General features: G+C 46.8%; 1 protein-coding gene across 1 annotated transcript; it reads right to left on the minus strand.

Moving 5' to 3' along the window:
* Nucleotides 1-1,260: 1,260 nt before the first annotated feature.
* LOC143981437 (activated CDC42 kinase 1-like) lies at nt 1,261-27,862 on the minus strand. The gene is given in 13 exon segments (XM_077479276.1): nt 1,261-3,340; nt 5,494-5,589; nt 6,511-6,902; nt 7,097-7,158; nt 7,234-7,398; nt 8,859-8,953; nt 11,479-11,625; nt 12,974-13,100; nt 13,256-13,378; nt 13,380-13,522; nt 15,865-16,017; nt 16,123-16,443; nt 27,667-27,862. Coding segments are annotated over 13 exon segments (1,950 nt in total). The 5' UTR covers nt 27,670-27,862; the 3' UTR covers nt 1,261-3,217.

The raw sequence follows: 27,862 nt of genomic DNA on the forward strand, positions 1-27,862 counted from the left end.
TTGCCACCACTTCCTGACTGGTTGCTTATGCATGCAATACTAGTGTAGAACTACCCACGAAGGAGCTGTTGGTTAGATTTGGGCTTACCAACCGTTACCTTCTGTTCTCCTCGTTTCACGTCTAGGGGTGTGCCGTGGTAAATAGCCCAGTAACTCGAGAGAATGACAACAGATCCACTTGAATGGATTTTATTTGCAAAACAGACAATGAACAGTCTGTTAAATTGGGATCAGAGGGTTGGAAAGGAAGTCCAGGTACTCTTAGTGTCAAAGTCAAAACGTTGAAGAGCTTGCTTACTTTGACTACATCCAGAGAACAGCCATTCACAGCTGGATGATCACTCAAGTTGGACAGTCCCTCTCTCACAAGGTCTAGCAGCCAACAAGGTGCTTACTCAGGAACAAGTCTCTGCCACAGACGTTGTAGAACACGTAGGGAAACTAAACTTGAAGAATACTCTTAGGATACCTGGATCTCTCAGCCAGCTTGGCGATATCCACAAGACCAGATTCTCTTGGGTACTTCAGACCTTCCAGGCTCTTACTAAGAAACCAACCTGTACGTGGTCTTCTGAAGAGTCCTCCCCTGGAATGCTTGAAGTCACTGGATCTCTCCCAAACCGGAGACGGAACCCAACCACCTCAGAATCCTTCTTTAGTTTCCTTGGCTCGGGCTAGCCAGCCCCGAGACATCAAAATCAGGTGGATCCGCACCCCAGGCCATAGCCTTCCTGGGGGCTGGTCAGGAGGACCAGGACCATGAAGCCAGTACATCATTCTTGACCGGAACACCAAACCACGCGACATCCGCATCTTAAATACCCTCCCCCAGAAAGCACAGTGAGAGCACCACTCCGACTGGGTGAGCACCAAGAGAGAGTAACTTAAGCACCTAACCAGACCATAGTTCCATGCCTGCCAGAAGAGACAGTTCCCCCCGTGGCCAGGCTGAACATCTCACAGTCCAGTCAGACTGATGCTGAAGTCTAAATTTAGACAATTGTACCCAAACCAAACTGCAGTTCAGGCATAACTAACTTTGAAAAACACATAGCCCGTGCTCTTCAGGAGCCGTCGCTACACTAGTATTGTAGTCAATAGCAATAAAGCCTCCTTGGAATAGCTTCAGTGCATGTTAGACATGTGTACTTCATCTTTCCTAACTTCTTTTGTCCCCAGAAGTAAACCCCGTTCTGTGATATACCAAACATACATGCACCCCTTTACAGGTGTCCTGAAGTCACTTCAGACCAGGCAAAGTTACACAAAAAACAAAGTTCTTTATTAGAAAAAATGAATAAATTGTTTAAGTATAACAAAATATACAGGCATTTATTTGCTACTACAAATCACCTCTTTGTGCCCCTTAGATGTTTCCTGGTGCACTTTGAGGTGGTCATGCTTTAGATAGGTGAGAAAGTCCTTTTAAAGTCCATATCCCTGGAAGCCCGACTAATCCCACAAGGTGGAGGGAGGGGGGGGGGGGGCAGAAGAAAATTCCGTTACATCCTGGCACAGCTATTCCCTTCCCATCCTGCAGTTACCCTTTTAACTGTTTCTCCCCCCCCCCCCCCCACAGTGGATGGTACATCCCAAAAAAGCCTAGGAAAACCAGACCAGCAGTGTTAACCCTTGCTTTTCAGTACTTACCGACTCTACAGGGCAATATAAGTAAACAGTGCAATTAATTCACATAGCAATATACAATTTTACAAAGCAATGCAAACAAATTATTCAGAACAGTCAAAAATATATACAAAAAATACACACAATATCAAACCCTTTGGAAGCACCTGCTTGCATGCCTTAGCTGAACTGCCGTGTTAAACTGCCGATACACTTATGTAGAAATTACACTTTGGTAGACATTCTTATGGCCAAGTGCCTCAGCCCCCTATATCACTAACCACAGTATGTGTCAATATCTCACATTAGTGACAGACCTGGACGTCATCTGCTGAACCTATGCCTTGGACATGGATTTCTTAATTCCCATTTCATGTCACCCTACCCCAACCCATTGTCATAAAACTCGCTTTGTTTACCACACACGAAAAGTTTGTTAAAAAAATAATTCTTGATAATTTTCCAGATTTTAAAACGGAGTCACACCCCTTGCCTTGAGAGGTGAACTGTGTCCAGAGGGATGGAACATTTCCAAAAATGTTGGCCTCCATGAGTCTCCGTGCCTAGCCACTGATTGTACAGTATACAGCAGCCTTTTTTACCCCCCAAAATATTTCTCAGGTCACTAAATCCAATTCTTTGGGGGTCAATGGAAAGAAAATGCCTCCTACATTGGTGATTAGCAGAAAGAACAAAACCCTTATAGTGGTGGTCAGAATGTTACCATTATAGAAAGCTAAAAAAAGATCAATGGAGATGTCAGGAGACAAATACAGCTGATGCTCATGCACAAGTGCCAGCATACAGATGAGCTCTGGTGTATATGTCGTCGTGCACCAGCGCACCCATGCACGGCCTATCCCAGGTATGGTACAGAGCTGCCCATTTAAAGGAGACCCAGATGTGTGCTAATCCCTGAATCCTGAAATCTGTGTTCCTCTGCTCCTGCTTTTCCTGACTGACCTCCCATTGCTAACCTGGCTTGCTCCTGACCTTGTCTGTGGTACTGACCTTGACCATGCTACTGGAGCTCGCTCTGCCTGCTTTTGAAGTACCAGTTGATCTATGAGCAATAAAGCAATCTACGATATAGTGGAAGCTGACCATCGACAATTCCTCAGTGATGTCCTAACACAAGAGGATCACCAATAAATGTGACGCCATTCTGAAATGTAGCACACGCCATTTCCAAGTCGGACGCCTGAAAGTGCACTCTGGTTCCTCTTGATTAGTATACATCTTTCAGATGAAGCAGAGGCAAAACATTTTGCATGGTGCTGCCCAATTTTACTAAACTGTTCAGCCAAAGCAAATCCTTCAATGAAATTCCTTCGTTACCGGAATCTGAATGTGCTGGGATGTTAGGAGTGATAAAAATGGCAGATGGGATGTTGAAAACATGTCAAGCTCAGAATTAAAAAGAAAAGCCAACCAATGTATCCAGAAGCTTTTTTGTGTGTAGAGCCAGTACAGTCAGAGCTGCGATGGTAAATCCAAATATGTAGAGACATGACTTTCAACACCTTTCTAGGTCACCAGGAATTTTGAATTGATCTGCGTAAAGGGAGGGAAGAAACTTCAGTCAGTCCCATTATTGAGGGTTCTTATGCCGCAGGACATAGCTTGAAGCCGCTTCCAGGTCCCAATTGACGTTCTCTAGGATTTGGCGGCATTCCTCCTTACTGTATTGGCTCATGTTGTACACATGAACCACCTGAAGAGAAAGAAATTCTATGATACAAAGAGCCTCACATTGTAAATTCATGTAAATTCTACCGATTTCAAGAAATATATTTTACAAAAAAGAAACCCACTTCACCATTTGTCATAACAACCCATCATCCATTAAAATGTGACAGATCTGTCATATTAAAAACTGTACCAGGGTGCCCCCACATTCACCATACACAATGTTGCATAAATTGCAAAAATCCTAAATCCATGAAATAGTCATAATAGGTCAAAGTGCAAAGGATTTCTCCTGCAGTGAATATGGAACCGAAGGTTTACACCCCTTTTCTCCATTAATGGGGGATTGAGAATTCCCTCCAACTTGTTCCATCAGTCCCACTGGGGTTGTAATTCAAGATGTCAAAAGGTTGGGTTGTCATAGCAACTCAACTTGGAGTCATGTTTAACAACCAAACCCTCTGACCATCCTAACTTCTGAAAACCCTACCCGATACCCTCAATTTCTGACCACCCCCTCTTCAGACCACCTTACCTTCTTGCCCATCCCTACTTTCTGACCATCCCCCCTTCTGACCACCCAACCTCCAGACAACCAGACCTTCTGACCATCCTAACTTCTGAAAACCCTATATCATGATATCCTCCACTTCTGACCACCCCACCATCTTGGCCACCCAACATCCAGACCACCAAACCTGACAACTCTACCTTTGGGATCCTCCCACCTTCCGACAACCCTTGCCTACATTCTGACCACCACACCTTCTGACAACCCAAAATCCAGACCACCAAACCCGACAACCCCACCTCCGGACCACCCTAACTTCTGTAAACTCTACCTTTGTGATCCCCCCCACCTTCTGACAACCTCACCTACTTTCTGACCATCCCCCTTCTGACAACCCCACCTTCTCACCACCCTAACTTATTATCCCCCCACCGTTTCACCACCCCATCTTCTGACAACCCTCACATTCTGACTGCCCCTACCATCTGACAGCCCTCACCTTAATATTCACTGTACCTTCTTACTGCCCCTGCAGTTTGACAGCACCCATTTTCTGACTATCCCAACTTCTAGCCACCCCATCTTCTGACAATCCCCACCTTCTGATGACCATAACTCCTGACAATCTAGCCTTTTTATTCCCCCCCCCCCCCACCCGCTGATCACCTCACCTTCTGACAGCTTCCACCTTCTGACTACCCCAGTTCCTGACCACACCCCCTTCTGACAATGCCCACCTTCTGACCACAACACCTTCTGACAAGCCTACCTCCTGACAACCCCACCTTCTGTTTCCTCCACCTTTCAATCACCCTACCATCTGACCACGCCACCTTCTGACAACCCCCACCTTCTGGTGAAAGCTTCTTTTCTACCCATAAATGTGTATTGATTCTTCTTTAATATAGTTTAGTTTCTTAATATAGTTGCAATTCTTTATAGTAACTTCAGATCTTAATATGGAATCTGATTTTGCTCTGAAATGTCTTTATATTATAGATTTATATAAAAGATTTAACCTTGAAGTTCATGGTGGTGGTGCTGCAGGCCCATGACATCTTGTGTCCAAGCCACAAAGTATGGTAGAGGGCTGTAGCAGCCATCAAGAAGCTTCTCTAGCAAACTGAAAAGTGTCAAACTCCAACCCAAATTAATTATCACCCATGGATCTTTTCCCTTTTGGTATATTTTCCAATAGTTTCCATTGCTAATTTTATAATGGTACCTTCAGGGTTATTATGCCAATCCACTGGTTTCATAGATTAACCTGGACCAAGAATACAAATGAGGGATCAAGACTTTCCTGATCTCCACACTTGTTCTAGGTCAGTAATGCAGAAAGTATTATAGCCAACCTGGCGAGCTAGCATTCATAGAAGGTCCTCAATGGCCACCAGGAAATCTCACAAGATTGTACTCAAACCTCCAAACAATTCCAGCCTTTGCCAGTTCCAATCTTAGGATAGGTACCCAAAATATTTGGTTAATTCTAATGCTGTGTATAAAAACTCACTCCCATTCCTCTGTAATGAATAAAATTGTTTTACACTCCATGAAGAAAGCTTTGTTCCAAGCACCAATGATAAAGAGGAGACATTTATCAGTGACTTCCAATCTATATTCACCAGTGAGTTGAATAGTTTGCTTATTTATTAGGAAATGGTCACCTTTAAGTGCTTGGTGGCCCGCATCACGTCCCCTCCAAAGAAACGCAGGGCTTCATGGCACTTCCCTGGTGTCACGCCATGGATCTGATCCTCCACCTGCAGAAAAGTAGATCATTGACATTATAAAATATGTCCGCATCAGCCAGAATTTCAGCTACGCCTGTATAATGCACCACTTACATTAAAGTGTACATGTCATGAAAGGAACATGGAGGCTGCTGTTTTGGGTCAGTGTCTGAGGAGCAGCCACAAATAAATTCTCTTTACTGTTGATCCAATGACTCTGCATATTTTATTGGACGTATCATTTATGGATTTGTCAGCATCAAAGTGATCTGGTGAAGGGGCCCTGTATGGGCCCTAAAAGGGATCTATATCTTTATGAGGCATCACACTCATGTGGCCATGCCACTAGGAAAACATCTATTCCCTCATTCAAAAGGAATCGGAGGACCATTGTAGCAGCTTAAGCTATTCTGACTGTGGACCAGCAAACCACGAGGAACATCAATAGATAACAATCTGGGGCAAATCTTTTCTTCTATACAACATTCAGCTCATCACTACCAAGTACAAAGTACTGGTGTCCTGAAGTGCAAAGTACTGAAGGCTCACCAAGACACCCAATCCTCTAGATGAAGAATATCAAGGATGGTGTTGCATCTAAAAAGGAAGTCAAAATACCTGAAGGTCTACATCATGTAGATTGGCTAAGGAGAGGCAGAGGTGCCCCGCTGATCCATCTTTTTCATCTTTCCTCTATTCTGACACTTTAGGTCCTACACATTGAATTTCCTGGTTCTGAGCTCCTCCTGTCACTTTGCATTAGACTGAAGACTATGGGGAATCATGGGAGCCAGAGGGTGACAAAGGGGCACCAGGATAGAGAGGAGTGCTTGCCACCAGAACTCCAGGACTGCAAAGCTAATTTATTGTTATTCCCTTCAACAGCACCCCTCCTCCTACAAAATGCTTGCATATGTTTTTAATAATGCGTAGATCCCTCGGTGTCCTCACCTCTCTGATCTTTCTCAGCAGTTCGCTGTGAGTCATTTTGCTGCTCCATCTTCGAGATTTGCATTCTTGTGTCACTTGAGTGACAATCGGGGCCTCTCCTGGACCCAAATTTGGGTTCGATGGAAATTTATCTTTCTTATTGGAGCTTAAGAACTGACTGGGGCTATGCCTGGTGGGCACAGCCAGAAACCTGTCCTTGGAGGATGTTTTAGGAGGCGTTAGATTTTCCATCAAATTCCCTGGGGGCTGGTCGCTCAGTCTTCGTGCAGACAGTTCACGGGGCAGAGCTGCTGTAGAATTCATATCTGGTCTACAGGGCTTAGGCGAGGGCTGGTTATGAGGCTTGTCCTTTGCCTTGCAGTCATGGATGTTCTCCAGACTTTTAGAAATACCTGTGGGTGCAATTCAGATAAATGTAAGGACATAATGGAAGAAACTGACCAAAACAGCACTAATGACAGAGGTTGGAAGGTAAAAGTGTATTATAACTGATGAAGGTAAGGCAAGGAGAAAGGAAAGAAGGGAAGACATGGAAAGGAGAAGGGAGGAGATGAGAAGGGCCAATGTTCACCACACAGACACTTACGTCGATGCAGTTTTGTATGTCTAGGACCACATCTTTGATCTTCCTTTGCTTTGGCTCTCATGCTGAAAGAAGCAAGAACTCATGAGTATGTGAGAAGTACCGTTACTTCCTTTTGTCAGGGGTGGTAAAAGACTTACTCTTTCTCTGAGTCAACATTCCTAAGAGAAAGCTTTTCCAGACTGTTAGGCAAGTGCAAAGCGTTACAGGCATTGTTAAAGTCCTCTGGACAGATGACACCAGCGGGAAAAGGTCCAATTTTAAGAGTCCTCTTATTCTGTCCCCTCCAGAGCTTAGGTTCAAACCTTTGGGAAGGAATTTACAAAATTCTTATTTAACAATACAAGGAATGTAAATGTACTAATGCAAATAAAAAAAAATAATTTTGTTAGAAAACATCTGGGTTTATATATAGTATAGTTGCCACCAGAGAATCTAAAGCTGGAACAGTCTCGGGCATCTTAAACATGGAGGAGGCACCCCAAAGGTAAGCCCAAGGCCCAGAGTAAATCTCCCACAGGTGGCCTCGGAAAAAATCCCACAAGCAAAACCTGAGTCTATAGCACAATAAATGAAGGCTTTGGCCAATTAGTCTACTGCCACCGTGACCTTCTCTGGATCAAGTAGACTGATCATAAATAGTTGACCACACATGGAATATAGTGAACGATGGATGGATCAAGAATGTTCAGCAAGGAAATATTGATAATGTATGTTAATAGTGGGAAGACAGATAATTGTTAGAAAATGACTGATGACCAGTTATTAGCTGTGTATAATAGGAGATGGACGAATGGTGGGTGGAGGTGGACGAATGGTGGGTGGAGGTGGACGAATGGTGGGTGGAGGTGGACGAATGGTGGGTGGAGGTGGACGAATGGTGGGTGGAGGTGGACGAATGGTGGGTGGAGGTGGACGAATGGTGGGTGGAGGTGGACGAATGGTGGGTGGAGGTGGACGAATGGTGGGTGGAGGTGGACGAATGGTGGGTGGAGGTGGACGAATGGTGGGTGGAGGTGGACGGATGGTGGGTGGAGGTGGACGGATGGTGGGTGGAGGTGGACGGATGGTGGGTGGAGGTGGACGGATGGTGGGTGGAGGTGGACGGATGGTGGGTGGAGGTGGACGGATGGTGGGTGGAGGTGGACGGATGGTGGATGGAGGTGGACAGATGGTGGACAGATGGTGGACAGATGGTGGACAGATGGTGGACAGATGGTGGACAGATGGTGGACAGATGGTGGACAGATGGTGGACAGATGGTGGACAGATGGTGGACAGATGGTGGACAGATGGTGGACAGATGGTGGACAGATGGTGGACAGATGGTGGACAGATGGTGGACAGATGGTGGACAGATGGTGGACAGATGGTGGACAGATGGTGGACAGATGGTGGACAGATGGTGGACAGATGGTGGACAGATGGTGGACAGATGGTGGACAGATGGTGGACAGATGGTGGACAGATGGTGGACAGATGGTGGACAGATGGTGGACAGATGGTGGACAGATGGTGGACAGATGGTGGACAGATGGTGGACAGATGGTGGACAGATGGTGGACAGATGGTGGACAGATGGTGGACAGATGGTGGACAGATGGTGGACGGAGGTGGACGGATGGTTGACGGAGGTGGACGGATGGTTGATGGAGGTGGACGGATGGTTGATGGAGGTGGACGGATGGTTGATGGAGGTGGACGGATGGTTGATGGACGGAGGTGGACGAATGGTGGATGAGTACAGAGAAATATTTTTCCTTACCCAACTTCAATGAAAATGACGGCATCCCCAGCATCCAGGGGCAGACAGGAGAAATTGTCAACTTCCTGCACAACTCGTACCTGAAGAGGTTTCGCCTGTAGAATTAAGAAGATTTCTGTTAAAGAACTATCAAGAGAGGTCACATAATGAGTAAGGAGTCGTATTGGAGTGCAGCAAGGAAATTACAGAAATTGAGACTTTATATTAACACCTCACATTATCAAGTTTCATATGCAGGCAGATGCACTCCACTTTCTCCACTGCAGATGGCACTCAACTGCAGCACAAGTGTAGAGTGGGAGAAAGTCAAGAGGAATGCTCCTCTATGGTTTCCTGGGTCACTGAGAAAGCTATCCGGTTGGATGTCATCCCATGTGACCCTGGTGGCTATCTTGGGTCAAGCAGAGTCTATTTAAGGGTTTGGTGCATATTTTGGGAGTAGTGTAGGTACAGGTCACCCATCTGTCAGGAAATAGCTGCATTCTGCCCACTGAGGCAGACGTTGGCAGCTCTCCCAAGACCTGCTGTGTTCCACATTGCCGTTACAACCTATGAGTGTCCCTGGTCAGGCGCCTTCCCGCCGGGCTGTTTGTAAAGTTGAACTTTGACTTTAATACAAGTTCTGTTTGCTGCAACTGGACCCTGTGTATTTTATACCACCAAGCTGCACCTCCCAATGGGTAGAAGCCTTTAGGAGATAGTCCTCCTGAAATGATTATTGTATAAAGCACAACATTGGAGATATCAGATCATAGTGGGGAAGACTGACTTACTGTATTCGAGATTGGTTTATGGAAACATCGGAGATAGATCTCCTGGAAGTATTTTAAAGAAGAAAGACCACCAGCAGAGGTCAATCACTTCCTAGATCTATTGCAGACCAAATAAGGTGATAACAGACAGACGATATAGATGTATTCATATGAGAGAGGAGGCCAAAGTTGAAGACAGACCCCCAGGTCTGATAAAAGATAAAAGTAAAAGCCAAAAATGGTGATAGTCTTCCAAGTCCATTACATGTTAGGGTAGAGGAAAATATCAGAGATGGATCTCCTGTATCCAAAAAGCCTCCCCTAGATCCATCAGAGGGTACACCTACAGGGCAATATTGCAGACAGTTCATGGGCAGTCCTTTCAGAATTAGAAGATATTTATGTAGCGGATGACATTTTGGACAAAGTGTCATACAAATGTAAATTTAGTTTTTGCCTCCGAATAGGGGTTCTGAGGGTTAATTATGTAGGTTGACCTTGACATCAGTTTGGCTGGGCTATGTTAGAAGTTCTGCTTGGTCATGTGTGAGGTGAGGTGCACATGACAGGCCAGAACCAGGCCTGGTTGGACGTTTTGGGTATCAGCCTTCTCAGAGCCAATCAGCAGGAGTGCCGGGCCTCGCTGAGGAGTCTGGGAGGGGGTACTTAAGATGTTAGGGTCACGTGTTTAGGGAGAGGAGTTCGTGAGGCCCGAGTGGTCTGTTCTGGTTCCAGGACCGGGGTAGACCCGCGAGGGGTCCTGGTCAAAGGGTGTCCGACATCCCAAAACATGTTCCTGTTAGTTACCCCCAATGGACCCGTCTGGTCTGGGTCAGGGATCCGTCTGTTCCCGAGTCTCGGAACCAGCTGGTTCGAGGCGCAGTAACTGAGGGGGGATTCAAGGTGTCCGGGTGTGCTCTCGGCTTGGAGAGGCATCACCGCTCGTGGAAGTGACTGGGGGAGGACTCTTCTGAGGAGGGCCACAAGTGGCATTCTGAGAAGTGCCTGGGAAGGACATTGACAAATCCATGCTTTTCCCACTACTATTAGCTCTTGTACTGAAAATGTCTGATCGGACCGTGTTGTCGGATAATCCGACCGTGTGTGGGCTCCATCTGACTTTTTTGTCGGAATGTCCGACCAACAAAGTTTAAGAGCTGGATATAAAATTTTCCGACATGATCTGATCGGACTTTGTCCGATCGTTTGTAGAGAATTCTGATCGGACAAAGTGCCACGCATGCTCAGATCAAATTAGGAGACCAAAGCTATTGACTACTAGCCTGAACGTAGTCCCGTCGTAACGAACTATCATCACGTTCCTGAACGATCAGATTTTCCGACAACTTTGTCCAACCATGCAACACCAGTTTCGGACTTCCGACCGTGTGTACAAGGGCTTAAGGAGACAGAGAACGTTCCAGGTACTGAAGAAAAAGGTTCCTGTTCACCCTTAGTTACAACCTGTACACGTGCATAGGATTTTTTCAACTTTTGAGTCAACGTGCTTACTGCCATGATCTCTGGCTAAAGATCTGTTCAGCCTTGAAGTACCCAGTTGCGGATGACTACTCTCTGGATGGAATTAGAGACTTTGTTAGATCTGCAGTTCAAGGTACCCGAGTTCTTCACCTGTGCTCTCTGTTCCCATGAGAGACTTATTGGATGTTACAACTGCAAAATAAAACCTTTCAAAAGGACTTTATTTGTGTCGGCGTTCAAGTTGTTGGGTATCAACCCTGGGAACCCCTAGACGTGGAAGGACAAGCCAAGCGGAGGTAACGGATAAGCCCAATAAATTAAGGCCGCCCTACAAGGGGTTATGGCCGCTACATTTAAAACAGATCTCTGATAGACAAGGCACTCACCTCTTGCAGAAGGCTGATGATAGAGGTAAAATTTGGTCTCTCTTTCGGTATATATGCCCAACATTTCATCATCACATTGTACAAAGCAAGAGGACAATCTTCAGGGCACTCCAGCCGCTCAGAATGTCTTTCAATTGCAGCTAAAATCTGGAGAAATGGACACAGTTACCAAACTCAGGACTGGAAAGGTGATTGGTGGTACTTTAAAGCATAATGCTCCAAACTTTCTAAACCGGGGGGAAGTTTACTGTCCTTTCATATTTTAGGGGGACCAGATTCGGACCAGTGGGAGTAAGCAATGCCTCAGGCTTGGTAGTCAGTGGGACTATTCAAAATGATATACAAGGCTGAACCGAACACCCCCCCCCGGTTCGGTTGGCACCAGAACTTGCAAACAGGCAAAAAATTCAGACGAACACACGAACAGAGTTAAAGTCTATGGGACACGAACATGAAAAATAAAAAACGTGCTAATTTTAAAGGCTTATATGCAAGTTGTTGTCATAAAAAGTGTTTGGGGACCCGGGTCTTGCCCCAGGGGACATGGATCAAATGCAAAAAAAAATTAATCACTTACTGACCTCCTGCCACAAGTTTAGGTCACTACTTTCAAGAGGAATATTGTTATGGTAGCAGCTAGCTACCATAACCCAGGTATCCTCTTCTTCAGAGGGCAGTCCGCTTTTAGATAAAACTGGTCTCTGCGGTGGATTCACCATAAGATCACTTATCGGCAGGGGGAGAGGGCCCCCCATTTCCCATTTTTCGGAACAGGGTTCCCCTTAATATTCATACCAGGCACAAGGGGCCTGGCAATGGACTGGGGGGACCCATATCGATTTTTTTCAATAAGTTTTATCTGTATTATGGAGACCCGCCATTTTATTACAGTCTCTAGCAGTTTAAATTTGTTTTTCCTTTAGAAATGCCATTTTGCTGTGGTATTGTTCTTAACACAGGAAAACTGCGCCATTTTACAGGCATAATATAGACACCCCCCAGGCACGATATTTAAAGGAATATTTCATTTTTTATTGTTTCACTTTAGGCAATAAAATCCCTGCTCCCAAAAAAACAGCCCTTTTTAAAAAAAAAATTTTGCTTTGATATATGTCCCCTGAGGCAGGACCCTGGTCCCCAAACACTTTATGGCAATAAATTGCATATAAGCCTTTAACATTAGCATTTTTGCTAATGTTATGTCCCATAGCCTTTAATGGGGTTCTACGGCTTTCGAATTTGCTGCAAACACATAATGTTTGCTGTTCGGCGAACATCAGGCTCATCCCTAATTATATAGCACCGGAGGTCAGTAGCAGGAGAAATAGAGCCCTATCAATGGCACTAATGGGAGAAATAGTACCCTACTGCTGGTGTCAATGAGATGAATTATGTCCCACTGTTGGTGTCAGTAGCAGGAATAGTGCCCCAAGGGTCAGGCGAAGGCAAATGGCCACAATATGCAGAACACTGCTCCACAGGATCTATACATTACCTGTCTCCTATTTACGCCAAGCCACGGTTCCTGTCCATAGGTGAACATCTCCCACATGGTGACCCCGAACATCCAGATATCACTTGAGTGTGAAAACGAGCCAAACTTTAAGCTCTCCGGAGCACACCTACCACACAAAGGGAAAATAATGGACTCATCAGTGATTAAGACTTTCCAAACATAACACAACCTTAGAGTTGGTTAGCATCTTACTCCTCACATTAGAGGACAGATCCTTCAGTCGATTCTACTACCCAACTATGTGCTGAACTCCATCCTCACCATGCAAAGGGGATCTTTCGGCCAGGAGACGTGGTGTAATGGTCATCATTTGCCGCCAAGATCCTCGTCAATCCAAAATCTCTGATCTTTACCATCTTTTCACTGACCACCAACACATTCCTCCCTGTGGATAAACTTGCACGTCTCAAGGTATCTCATCCCAGAGGCAATTTGGATGGAATATAACCACAAGAGCTGCAGAGAATACACGCCATCAAAAGAGTGCAGATGATCGAGTAAGGATCCGAGCGGTGCCAACTCTGTAACCTGAGACACAAAGATAGAAAAAAAGGTCCAAATTATACAGAGACAGTATATACGTAATACCTCTGTGACCATTCAGAAGGAAACACGGGACTCATGTTCCTTTTCTGTGTCACCCTACAGGAGGAGGTCATTATGATGATAGGGGGGGACTGATGTTCTTTCTATATGTGCGCCTCTCTTGTGTAAATGACATTTAGGGCTCACTTACACTTCCTTCAACTTTAACACACATTAAAGATCCTACCGTTTCAATATGCTTCTAAGATACATAGTTACAAAGGTTGAATAAAGACACCAGTCCATCCAGTACAACCTACCTGACGAGTGTCTACAATTGTCCCTATACATTGCACACGCATATTGGTCCCTTCCCTCAAGGAGTCCATAATCCAAGGTCACCATTCATATCCTAGGGCCAATTTTGGACAGACGCCAATTAACCTACCAGCATGTCTTTGGCGTGTGGGAGGAAACCCACGCAGGCACAATGAGAACATGCAAACTCCAGGCAGGTGGTGTCGTGGTTGGGATTCAAACCAGCAACGCTTTTTACTGCTAGGCGAGAGTACTACCCACTACACCACTGTGCCGTCCAACACAAGATGTGTTTGTGATGCTTCGTGGTGCTTTTTTGAAGCTTTAATGAAGCTTAGCAAATGCCCTATATGTGTTGATTGTCGGTTTGTTTTAAAGGGACTCAGTAGAGCCAACAACTCAGTATTACCCCCACTCACCAGATCTCCAGCTCATTAGTACCCCTGTTCAGCAAAACCCCGCTCATTAGCACCTTTGTTCAACAGATGCCCTATTCAGTAGTACCCCCAAGCTCTGCTGATGCCCCATTCAGTAGTACCCCCAGCTTTGTTGATCTCCCACTCAGTAGTATCCTTCAGCTCTGCTGATCTACCGCTTAGTAGCCCCCAGCTTTGCTGATCCCTAAATAGTAGCCCCCAACTCTACCCAACCCCCACTAAGTCGTAACCCCCAGCTCTGCTGATCCTCTAGTTTGCTGATCCTCCCCCCCTGCATACAACAGGCGACATTGCTAGTTTCAGCCAGCTCTCTCCCTTTCCTGAAGGGGCTTTTTGTCTCAAATCTCCCTTTCCTGAAGGGGCTTTTTGTCTCAAAACATGTAGTCTTTGCAGCTGGCTCTTCACATTTCTTAGGCACAGTGGTCTTGGCTTGGCTCTCCTTCCCAGCATTGCCCATAGCTTGTGGCCTTCAGGCTCCACTTCTGCCCAGTTTGTGACATCCTCCCTGAGCGATGGATCACGCAACACGGCCGCCAGTTCTACCTGCCTTGGTATCCTTAGGTGGTCGATCCATACACCCATGAGCCGACCTCACCAACAGCTACCCCCCCAGTGGGCCATTGTGCTGGGACAGACCTCCCTTCCACCCCCAGGAGTTTGGCTGTGCACACCTTTCATCTCACAGTCCAAGCTGACTGATCATAATACCAGGAGCCACCCTGTCACTCTTGCAGCTTCAAACCTCCAGGTATTTCCTCTGGGTTGGCACCATCCCTTGCCTCTGTATGCCCTTGTTTATCCAACAATGTCATGCTTTTAGCAAGGAATGGCATTTTAATTATTTCCCTGGGGTACAGCGCTTTTCTCTCAAATTTAGGTTTGTCTATTCAGTGTCATTGGTTATGAGTTTTGGGATAGCAGCGACCTCAGTTTATGCATTTTCCCATTTTGGACAGTGACTCATGCCCCTGGACTTTTTTGTGTGTATGGACATTGCTAGGTTCTCCTGCTCTGGTCCTCGCAGTTCTGCTGGTCCTTTGCTGCTCAGTCTTCTCTCACCGGTCTCCACTCACCTTTCACTATAGTTGCACACCACATGTGCCGTCTGCTAGTTGCTCTGCTCCGGTGCAGACCCCATTCACCTTTCTGTTGCTCCTCCCTGCACACCACATGTGACGTCTGCGCCAGACGCTTCCAGAATATACACATGAACTAAAAATGACTGCTAATGACATGTTTCATGTTTGTATGTTGGTTTCCTAGTGCATCCTGGGATATCTCATACCTGCAGTACCCCCAATACAAAGCAAAGCTAACTAGGAAGAAAAGCTTCTAAAATGTTGTGGGTACTGTTAGCAAGCTCGTAGACTTCTATGGAGGCTTTGGAGACACTTTGAAGCACCAAGTTGCATGGGGGATCATTTTTGAAGCAAACGTAACCTGTGACCAGGACTGTAAGGTGACCATTTCAGTGACAGGAGCCTTGATTGCTATTCAGAGAGCTTTAATAAAGCGCCTCCAATGCCACATTTTGAAGTGTAAACCAGCCCTAATTCTCTCCCGGTTACCCCAGTAGGTTGAGTCGCTCACCATTTTCATTGGTTGTGTAAGAACCACTCCATAGAGTCGGATGAGATGTGGGTGTTCCAAGGCGTACATCGCATTCACTTCCTGCAGAAAATCCTGAAGGGCTTTAGGGTCACAGTTGGCATTCGCCCGGAGGGTTTTCACAGCAACACTCACCTATAAAGATGTAGTAGATGATTGAGACAGAACATGATGGGGGGGGGGGGGGGGGGGGAGGGGCAGAGACCTCAGAGAACTAGTAAAGATAAAGGGAATACTCACTGTTCTTCCATTGGAAATCCTCCATTCCCCTTTCTTGACCACTCCAAAGCAACCGCCCCCCAGATGCTCCAATAGGTTCAAGTCTCGGTCATTGATCAGACAGCCAGTGTTTTCCCAGGGGGTTTTGGGTGGTATAAAAGCAGGAGATGGGGCAGAGGGCAATGGGCAAATAGGTGAAATAGAGCGGAATGTGAGGGGGGTCGTGAGAAAAGGTGAGAAAGTAGAGGGTAATACAAAAGTTGGAGTCTGGATAGATGGTGGGGTATTCATCGAGTCCTGATTAAATGGTGGCTGGATCTCTTGACTTGTTGCTGCAAACATCTGAAGAAACAGAAAAAGCAGAAAATATGACAATGTTTAGTCTCTTGAGTTGCTTTTAGCTACAACTCATCAATTTAATGGTGTGGAATATGGTGGCTTTCCCTTGGTAGACCTGTATAGATAGAACTGATGGCTCAGTGAATCCTTGGATTTGCCTACTGGGTTGGTAGTCAAGAGCAGAGACATTAGTGGAAGGTGTGAGTTAGGGGGTCCAACAAACATCAATGAGTGGCATTGCTGAAGTGTGGAGTAGGTCATGTGGTGTAGGTTGTGCGATTCAGGTCTTTGTAGAAAAGACCATGTGGTGCAGGTCATTTGGTGGGATACATATAGGGGACACCATAGTGTTTTCCAATAGATGTGCTGGAACTTAACCTAGAAGAAATGGGACTCAACCGCCTAAGCGCATGCGCCGTAGACAGCAGCACGCAGGTGCAGTGGGCAGGCCGCAGATCGCGGCTATATGCCGCGAGTGTCGGCTCCCGTGCGCATGCGCGGGAGTGATGTCATCGTGGCTCCGGGGGAATCACAGCAAGACCCGGAAGTCACTCCGGGATCCATGGCAGCGGCGAACATGAAGACGGAGGACCGCTTCAGGGGCTTCGTTCTCAGGCAAGTTATTCATAATGAGCTAGTATGCTATGCATACTAGCTCATTATGCCTTTGCCTTGCAGGGTGTGTTTTTTTCCCCCTATACTTCCTCTTCAGTGTTTTTAGATCTTTTTGTCAGATGCTACTATGGGATACTGAAGTATACCGAAGTATAATTACAAGCATTCCATAAGTGTCAAAGGTTTTTATTGACAATGACATGACGTTTATGCAAAGAGTCAATAATTGCAGTGTTGACACTTTTTTCAATTCCTCTGAAACTCGCCCCGGCATGCTGTCAATCAAATTCTGCGCAACATCCTGACTGATGGCTGTCCCCCATTCTTCCATAATTACTTGGAGTTTTTCAGAATTTGTTTTTTTTTTGTTCACCCACCACTTGAGGATTGACCCCACGTTCTGAATGGAATTAATGTCTGGGGAGTTTCTTGGCCATGGACCTAAAATGTTCGTGTTTTGGTCCCCAAGCCACTTAATCATCACTTTTGCCTCATGACAAGGTGCTCCATCATGCTGGAAAAGGCACTGTTCATCAAACTGTTCTTGGATGGTTGGAAGTTGCTCTTGAAGGATGTTTTTGCACCATGACCATAGTATAACAGATGCGACTACTTTCCCCATTGCTGTAACCAATACCCCTAAAACTGCTACGTTCCCCTATACTTGACCCACCAGAAAATAAGACCACACCAATCTGGAGTAAATATTGGCCGTAGCGGCCAATAAACTTTATTAAATATTCAAATAAATTAACATAACTGTATAAAACCTGTAATATCAGTTAACTCCTCCCGTTGGTCTTTGCAGGAAAAAACCCACCACTCTAACCACCATATCCATTCCAGCACTGCGGTACCTTAAAACTAAAATAGGCCTCCAGCTGACCTGCTGGCTCGGAGACACAAACCACTGACCGCAGTGCACCCGGTAGCCACCTTCCAGCTAAACCACCGTTAGCTGGACCACCATCCACGGGCCCCATACCACCGATGGGTCCCGAACTCCTTCATATCTGGGGTTTAACCTTCACCTGCAAAGACCAACACCACGCCACCGCACACCAGGGGAAAACCTTACCCTTGTGTGCCCTGCCAAACCCTCAAAGCTCGCTGTAGCCCAACTTGTAACCCCAGGGCCCAAAAGTCAATTCCTACGACATTTAGGTGTACTCCATCTCTCTTCAGGTAACGCCATGTGTCCACCTCCAGTTTCAGGTGACGGACAGCCAACCCCCCATTCCTGACCACAAATCCACTGACCTTGTTCACCTTCTTCCGTGCCCTATTAATCTTGTCCACCGACCTAGCAAACCTCCAGGTGGTCCTGGCCACTAAGTCCGAGCACACTATAATTATATGCGGATAGGCCAGACGAAGCTGCCAAAAATCAAATATCTCGCACCAGATCCAACATGGACTTAAGGCCAAAATCATTGCCCCCCGCATGTAAAACTAACATCGGGGGGCCTATCCAGATGTGCAAACTTATGCACCTCTGACACTGTCCTCCCCCAAAGCATGCCCGGCACCCCCAACCACCTGATACAGGCATCCTGTCTAGAAAAACCCAACTCCCTCCTCTCCGGTCGAGCATCTCCTCTCCAAGCCCCCCAACACACGTAGGAATGGCCTACAATTCAGACCAGGCCCTGTGTTCTTCCTGCAAGAAAAGAAAAAACAACCTCATAACAGTCAATAGCACTTAACACATAACCACTTAACGCACCCCCATGTACCCTCCCAACAAACCTCATTAAACAGGCATCAGATGGGGGCGAACATATGATTTAAACCTCCTGGATTCCCATCTCCCAATCCGCTTAACAGCAGCCTCATCTAAACCCCACCTCACTGCCTCCGTCGCCACCTCTATGCAAAACGAATGGGATGAAAATTGCTGATTTCCCAAACCCAATGCCTCCAAACATTTCTTAAATACCACAATAGATTGAAATCTAGAAAGCGACGACCCATCTTGGTGCACCAATAAGGACCCCCCCACTACCGGGTGCAGTGCAAGGAAACCCCTTACCAACTCTACTGGGCACAGGGGTGAACCGGGCAGTGCAAAAACCTGCACCATCCGGCCCCTTCCCCGCTGGTCCGTTTTCGACTTCCGCACCAACAGTGACATTCTGTCCACCTCACATACCACTTCCGACACCCCTAACCACCCTTCTTCCTTCTTAGAGGGGATCACCAACTCGCTCATCTGGAAAGCCCCAAAAAACACGAATGCAAACGCGGCTTGAAACAAAGCTACCTCGTAAGCCGATGAACAGGTGACCACTAATTGAGTCAACCTACCAAGCAGTTCAAACGACACCGAGCGCCTCGCGTCCCTCCCTGGCTTAGCACTCCGGTAACATCTCACCTCCTGTCTCACCCAGAATTCCTTGGTCATGTCCGGCAAACCTTGAAACTTAAACCAGAACGCCAAACCAGACAATTTCTTGTCCAGCAGCCGCTGATCCTGTTCATGCCCGTCTGAAACCTGCTGAACAAGGGCTAACCATTCCCCCCACACCCTATGGTAGGCTGACCACGTAGCTTCGCTCACCGACCTTCTGATCTATACCGTTACTCATCCAAGGCAATCCTCCAAAGCCACTCAGGACAAGGGACCCCGCACTGTTCCACCTTCGGTGCCAACTCCCGTGAATCTGTCCCACTTAAAGCAAGACAACACGTCCGCAATGACGTTCTCCACTCCCAGGAGGTGAACAGCATAAATGAACACATTCAACTGCAGGCACCGCAATATGAGGTGCCTGAGCAACCTGACCACTGGGGGCGACGTCGCCGTCATTTTGTTGATCACATGAACCACCCCCAAGTTGTCGCCATGAAACCGAACCTTCAAATTCCTAAAGGATTCCCCCATAACTCCACCGCCAGCACCACAGGAAACAACTCCAACAGTACCAAGTTCGTCACGAACCCCGCCTTCTTCCAAGATTCCGGCCACGGCCCCGCACTCCACTTACCCTGGAAAAATGCTCCGAAGCCTGCCGCTCCCGCCGCATCCGTGTACAACTTCGGATCGAAATTACTAACCGGCCCTGACATCCACAGCGCCCTGCTGTGGAAGTTAGCCAGGAACGTGTGCCAGCACGCCAGGTCCTCCCTGTGTACCCTCCCTAAGCGCACATTGTGCTTGGGAGACGTAACCCCTGCGGTACTTGCCGACAGCCACCTCCAAAATACCCTCCCCGTCGGCAAAATGCGACAAGCAAAGTTCAACTTACCCAACAACGATTGTAATGGTCTAAGTTGAACCTTGCATAATCCCATGATCCCACGAATCTCAGCCTTCAGTGCCATCAACTTGTTCTCCGGCAGCCGACATTCCATCCTGTCCGAGTCCAACACTATGCCCAAAAAACTTAACACTGTCGTCGGACCCTCCCGTCTTATCCGGTGCCAAAGGTATGTCAAACTTTTCAGCAATATGCTCCAACGTAGCCAACAGGATCGCGCAAACTTCAGAGGCAGGTGGGCCCACGCAGAGAAAGTCGTCCAAAAGAGTGTATGATCGAATTCACTCCCGCGACATCCCGCACCACCCATTCAATGAATGAACTGTTCAAACAATGCACAGGATATGGAGCATCCCATGGGCAGGCAGCGATCCACGTAGTACTCCTCCCGCCAGTGACAACCTAACAAACGAAAGCTATCCGGATGGACCGGGAGCAAACGGAATGCCGACTCCACATCAGCTTTTGCCATCTTCGCTCCCCGCCCATACTTCCGCACCCAGAACACTGCAGCAAACTATGTATAGGAGACTGCACAAACTTCCGGGTCAATTGCATCATTAACCAAACCCCCTTCTGTTAATGACAAATGATGCATTAACCGGAACTGGTTAGGCTCCTTTTTTGGCACTACCCCCTAAGGTGATACTACCAAGTCCGGAATCGGCACCATCAGGAAGGTGCCCCCCCCATGCAGCCCAATGCCACCTTTTTGCAGTTTTTCTGAAACCACGTTCGCATGCTGCAGGGCCGATCGCAGATTGCGTGTTAATGGGGGAGTGTTGACCAGCCTAGATGGAATCCGAAAACCTTCTGAAAACCCCCATGCCAGCAACTGAACTGCCTCCCTATCGGGGTACCTATCGAGGAAAGGCAGCAACTTTTCCACTCTCACCGGCATTGTCCTCTTTATTAATAGCGTCTCCTGTCTGGCCTTTTCCCTGCTTAAAACAGCGGGACAGGGGGTGTCCGCCGCCACAGCCAGAACATTCGTGCTTGTACTTGCAGGACCCCCCGAACTTGCAGGAGCCCTCATTAAATTGCCAGCACACCCCCTTTTTTCTTGCGGCCTATTGTCCAGGGTTACTTGACCCACCGGACCCCCCTGGAAAAAACGAACTCTGTCTCGCTGAGGTCATCAGGCGCATCCATAGACTGATATCCTTGTGGTCCCACCACAAGGACGGGCGGATCGCCCTACGCTGCCGGAATTGTTCATCGTAGCGCAGCCAAGCTGTTCCCCCGTATACTCTATATGCCTCTCCCACAGCGTCCAGATAGCAAAACAGGGCTGAGCAGTGTTCTGGGTTTTTCTCCCCAGTCACACTCGCCATGATCGCAAATGCCTGCAACCAGTTCGTAAACATCCTGGGAATGAGCCTAAAACGCCTCTTCTCGTCCTTGTTGTCCTCTGGCCTGATCCTATCCAAATTGAACTTTTCCAGCTGTAAAAGCGCAAAAAGTTTGACGTACTCCCCCTTCCATATTTTTTCACGTACCTCCAGTTTCAAGTGTGCCCCAAGGGGCCCCTCAAAGCACACAAACCTCACACTTCACTGCATCCGCCAACCTAACCAGGTCCTGCTTCTTTGCCACCTCACCAGTTGCCTCCCCCGAAGTCTTTTGCACCGCTTCCTTCTCTGCCACTTCAACGACCTCCTTGGCAGCCTTACCCTGATGCCTGGATGGGGTCCCACCAGCCGAAGGTCCCGTCTCCACTGCCGCCATCTGTCCACGGTGCCCATCGCCGTCCAACTGCGACAGCTCTCCTTCCGAATGCTTGGCCAACATCTCTTCTTCACTCGCCGATGGCCCACCAGCTGACACGTCACTGGCTGCCGGGGATCCGCAGTTTGCCAAGCTCTTCCGCAGCATGCTGGACCCGCCCACCAACTTCTTCCTCGCTTTTCCCAGACCAGCGTGTGCCAGCTCACCGTGTCGCCTTCTGTCCCTCCCCGACACGAAGCCTGCCTGCCTCTGCAAGCCCGATGGCCATCATCCCAGGTCTCACCCGTCCAAGCCCCGCCAACTCCAAGCCAGAAGCCAGGGCCTACCTCGCCGTGCCAGTCCCTCTGCTGGGCCCAGCCGCCACGGACCTGCCAGCGTTGTCCCTCACAGGCTCCCTGTTCTGCCACTGTTGCGAGCCCCCCCCCCCTGCAGGCACCGCCACGCGCTTCACGGGCGGCACCAAGCAGGCCCTGCCTGCCATGCCGTTCACTTGCAGAGGGAAGAAGGGGGGTCCGGGGAAAAGTGAGCCGGCCTGGACCGCCGCGCTCGCACACCTCTATCCCCCGCCGACCCAGCCGCCGGAGTACTTCTTCCCAGCGCCGCAGAGAGCCTCTCCTTGAGCCAACCAGGTCCCCTGGAAGCCGCTTCCGCCCTGAGCCTAGCAAATAGCTCCTCGACCCCAGCCACCCTGCAAGCTCGCTCCTCGTGGCCAGAATGAGCTGGGAAGGAACCACTCCCCCCTGTAGCTGTCCTCTGCTCCAGCCTCTCAGCCGGGCTCCAATCCCCTCCTTTCTCTCAAACCAAAACCCCTTTTAGGCCCCTTTAGAGGCCTCTGCTTACCTCATTACACTCCAGCTCCAGGCTTTTCTTTATATGATGCAAGACCTTTCCCAAACATCAATAGAACCAAAACACCAATTATTTCCAGTTTAACCCAACCCTGCTCCATGGACCCACATTCCGACTCCATACAGTTATAATACAATAAAATACAAGAGGATTAAGGTGGCCCTGCTCAGAATAGCTTACAATCTAATGAGTTCAATAGAATGAGCCAGGGAGCACTGCACTGTGGGAACTGTAGTCCAGAGGAGGGACTCTATTGTAATCAAGAGCTTTTGAACTGCATTTCTCAGATGGAGATTGTACACATCAATGTCCAGTGTGCACCATCATTGCTGCATATCGGTAGCCTGAGTGGGATCTGGAGGGATAAATTCAGGTGTGCAGAGACTGTCACCTGGGTGCAGAGCAGAGAGTGGACTGATCACAAATGTGACTGGATGTGAGCTCCAATATCACTGGGACTGGAGCTGCTGTGGGGATTTACTATCTTGTCCTAGAGAGATTGAGCCCTCTAGGAACTCACTCTACACCCATTAAGTAGCCTTACTGCTGCCTGCAGGCTTTACTGTGACTATTCTCAGGTGTACCAACTGTAAAATTGGGCCCCAATGCTAGGCAGCCGAAGAGTGAGGACTAAAGGGCATCCCTTTATAGCTGCTACACAGACTTGAAAAACAGGACGGACTTTTACATAACAGATGTCTTTTTGGTTAATTGTTCATGTTAATTGATTATATATATATATATATATATATATATATATACATACACACATATATACATACATTTATATATTTATGTTTGTTAATAAATTAAGGCTGCTACGGCCTGTTTTACTCCAGAAGTTGTTTGGCTCTTATTGATAAGGTGGGGCAAAGGTTAGAGTATGAGGGTTGGTAGCATTAACAAGGTACATCTTATACAATAGTCAAGTGTCTTGGTTTAAAAGAGGGGCCCATGAGCAGGGTTGGCTTATAATTGAAAATTGGTGACTGATTGGTGTTGGCTCTCTGTTGATGTTTGGGAAACAGAATAGGTGCATCGAAGCTACTACCTTCAATGTAATGCCTGGTGAGCCTCAAAAACACAGAACTCAGCCTGGGAAGTTTCTGCAAACTGCCATGTAATTCATGCAAAAAAAGGGAGGAAGGCTGGTGCCATGGAAGTGAGCTAAAACATTGCGGGTGAACAGTCAAAAAAGCACTTCAGGGATGGCCTTCACAGGCTGGACACAGAGCAGAGTCAGGCAAGCCTGGTCAGTAACTAGCAGGCACAGAGCAGCATGCAGAAGAATAGTCAGGTAGTCAAGCAGAAGGATCAGGCAGGGACATGGTCGAAGGGCAAGCCAGGGGTCGGTTCAGGCAGTGTTCAAGCATACTCAGATGAATAGCAGAACGGCAACAGGAGATCAAGCATAGGAATAGGAAACATGTAGCAAAACACTGTAGACCATAAGGCAAGGTCTTAGTGCAGCAAAGCTGTTTAAATAGCCCACTTGGCACCAATCCAGTGGTGTGCACACACACACACGTCGGTGAGCACATGCATTTGCACATATGTGGTTGCCCGAGTGCAGTTCTGGCTAAAAGGAAATCTCCGTCTGCACATAACTATCCGCCCGAGTATATTTTGTCTTTCCTGACACCTTAATCATGGCTCAACCATGATTAAGGCCTGATGGTGGAAACATGTTGGATTTTTTGGACTGTTGTTCACCTGCAATAGTAAAATGATGTTTTAGCCGACTTCCATGGCACCAGCCTTTCTCCCCTTTTTGCATCAATGTTTGTGAAAGGTTGGCGTCGCTTAGCCAGAATGCCAGGTCCATGGCATTTGGCAATTTGTCCATGGCAAACATGTTTCACTTTAATCAGTAAATCACTCTTCATTTAAAAAAATGTTTTTACACAAACTTTACAAACTTTTTTCATTGATACACGTCCCTCAGGACATGCTTACCTGCATTTAAACCTTCAAAATGGGTACTTTACCAGATCGGGGTGGCATAGACTTCAATGGGGTTCCTTATTTGGTTCCTAACGTTTGTGATGTTCTGGAACGAAGTTGTGAAAGTTCCGAACAGGGGATCGTTCGACCTCTATTTATGAAGTGGTTTATTTATTTTTCTAATATTTTGTAAAGTTTATGTATCTTATAAACTGAATTATCTGGAATGAGGGGCCCATGGAGCAGGGTTGGGATATTATTGGTGTTTGAATTGTTGATGTTTGGAATGGTTACGTAACATATACTGTAAATAGAATTCGTTGGAAGCTTTACGTCTGACCCGCACCCCTCTGTGTTTAGGTAAAATTCCTAGATGGCAACAAGACCAGAAAGGTTTGTTCTGCGCCTGGTTTCCAGAGAAGTTCTGCCTTTGTCTATAGACTGAGGACAATATAAGATTTATGACCCTTTCACCAAAGTTTACAATCTGCCACCAGGCACTGATGTGGCCTCTGCTCCTTCCACCCTCACGGCTTTACAATCACAGCCATGACACTATGAAATCTGTACTCTTGTTTACATGATATACAATAGCATATGCACGCAATCCAAAGTGAGTGACAGTATGTGAAGGAGCTCCACTACCATTCTGCATGGAGGGTAAGTAGTAGCCTCAGTCTCCTCCTGCCCTAAGGGGTCTCCAATGGTGGATCCAGCAGTTGCTGGTGTTAATATTGGTTTTGGTGTTGCTTTTTTAGAAACATTAATTTCCCGTATTAAACATTTTAGGTATAGTTTTGGCTTCACGAAAAACACTATACGAGTGCCATGGTCATAAATGAATGAAAAAATATGTTGCGCTAAATAAAACAAAAACTAAATAAAACATCAGGTGAGTCCAAAGAGTCACAACCGTGACATAAATAAGTGAATTTTTGACCGTTGTATCACCAACTTCCTCCATCTTGTGAGACCACCACCAGTAATCAAGATGTGCCCTTACCAGAAAGCATTGACCGCCTATTACGGGAGGTCAACATAGGCTTGTGCATCTGGGATACTCCAAACCTGCAGTGAGGTCACCCAGCAAAAACTCCAAACAGCCAGCGAGGGAGATATCGGGTTCTCTCAATCCAACCGTGAAATCATATCATGTACCCCAAATAAGAGATGAACGCCAAAATAGTGTAAAACCTTTTTTTCCCACCAGGATTTAACAAAAAAATGTGTAAAAAAACCCAGCATAGGCCGAACACGTTGGTTTGCAAACGTGTATCTTCAAATCGGGATGACAGAAAATGACGCTATCGCCCGAAGTGATTTCGTCACAAGGACTTCTTCCGGGCATGGTCATACCATGGTTGTACATCAGGTTAAGTAATTAATTGCCGTATTTTTCAATCTATAATGGCCACTTTTTGCAACGCAGTGCAGTTTTCTAAACAGTATGTTGTCGTCAAGGTCTTTTCTACTTATCTTTTAGGTATTTTCCAAACAAACATGTTTAATCGAGCAGAAAAAAAAATAGGACATGTTGAGTTTGAAGAGCATGCTAAAAATAAGTGGTAGTGACATTTAACGTCTTTGTACAGGTTTTAGCTAAGCTCGCAATATCGTCTAAGTAAATGGGATTACACTAAATGAAATTTCTAAATACTAATCCATATACTATTCAATCATTACTAAGACATATTAAAACATAACTCTTATGATATCTCTAACACTGGAGGAAGTGTCTTCTCTGAACCAAGACTGACAATTTTCAGATCCTACAAGGTCAATGATGGCCAACTGTATTATTGTCTTCTCCATGACCCCAGAGAGTATTGCCCTACTCGCAGTCTGGACCATTCTGTTCCTCCACCTCCAGACTGATTGCCCTCCAAGTCAGCGTTACCCCCAACCACTCCAAGGCTATCCCTCTACTAGGAAAATCCTAGAAGATTTGGGAAGGACCTGTACCCCACCATATGGAACTAAAGGGCCACTGAGCCCCGCCGTCACCAACAAGACAAAATGCTACAAAGCAGCAATGAACAGATCAGGATACCGGCAAGTTGGAAAAGTTGGTCCGTCGGATATTCCGACGGAAACAGTCCGATGCAGACCACACACAGTCGGAATATCCGACAAAACGGTCCGATAGGACATTCCGTCGGAATCTCCAACCGTGTGTACAAGGGCTCACATGTTCTGTAACACTTTATAGCGCCACAAAGTGTTGGTGGTGCTGATGCACAATATGGGAATGGTATTAACACAAGGAACCTCCGTGGCTCGATGCCTCAACATTTATTATGTTCCAGAGACAACAAGACAAGCAAAATGTGAATAAAGGACTGGATGATTTTCACCCATGAGTCCTAAAAGAGTTGAGTTATATCTAAGCCATTGTTTCTAAATGTTTAAAGACCGAGCAATGACTGGCTTGGTACCAATGGACGTTAATATCCGTGTTGCCTATAGCTACAGCTCTACAAGTGTAACTTCTGTTTATAGAGGAGATAATGAAGGGAATACAAAGAGAACACATACACATAGAATATGCTAGACTAAAATACCATATGTGATGGCCAAAAATGATTCACAAAAGATGAAAGTGAGGAAGCAATGCTTCCTTTCTATGAGGACGTAAGCTGAGGCTGTGGAAAGCGTGTATCTGAATATTGTTGAAGCATTTGGTACACTTCCCTATGGGTGACTAATGCCTCAGTTAACATAAGGAAAGACCACATAGTATGGAAAAAAAAACAAAAAAGGTGAAATGCTGAATATGAAGCTCCACAACGGACAGTCTATAGTAAATTGAAATAACTTTTGCTAAACTTACCATACAGAAGGTCCAGCTTCAAAGAGATGACAGGTGTCCCGTTTTCTTTCAGCCCCCCCAAGGTTACATGAGCTCTTCTCGGTGCCTCGGTACCTGATATGATCTATGTCCTCTCTATCCAGGGAAATCTTGTGAGTCTGATGCCCTGCAGGTACAGATGAGAGCAGTGTGAGTAGGGATGTAGCAGATGCAGGTA

The sequence above is a fragment of the Lithobates pipiens genome, unplaced genomic scaffold (assembly GCF_037356315.1).
Source record: "Lithobates pipiens isolate NorthernLeopardFrog02 unplaced genomic scaffold, aLitPip1_a1.2 Scaffold_157, whole genome shotgun sequence".
Taxonomy (NCBI): Eukaryota; Metazoa; Chordata; class Amphibia; order Anura; family Ranidae; genus Lithobates; species Lithobates pipiens.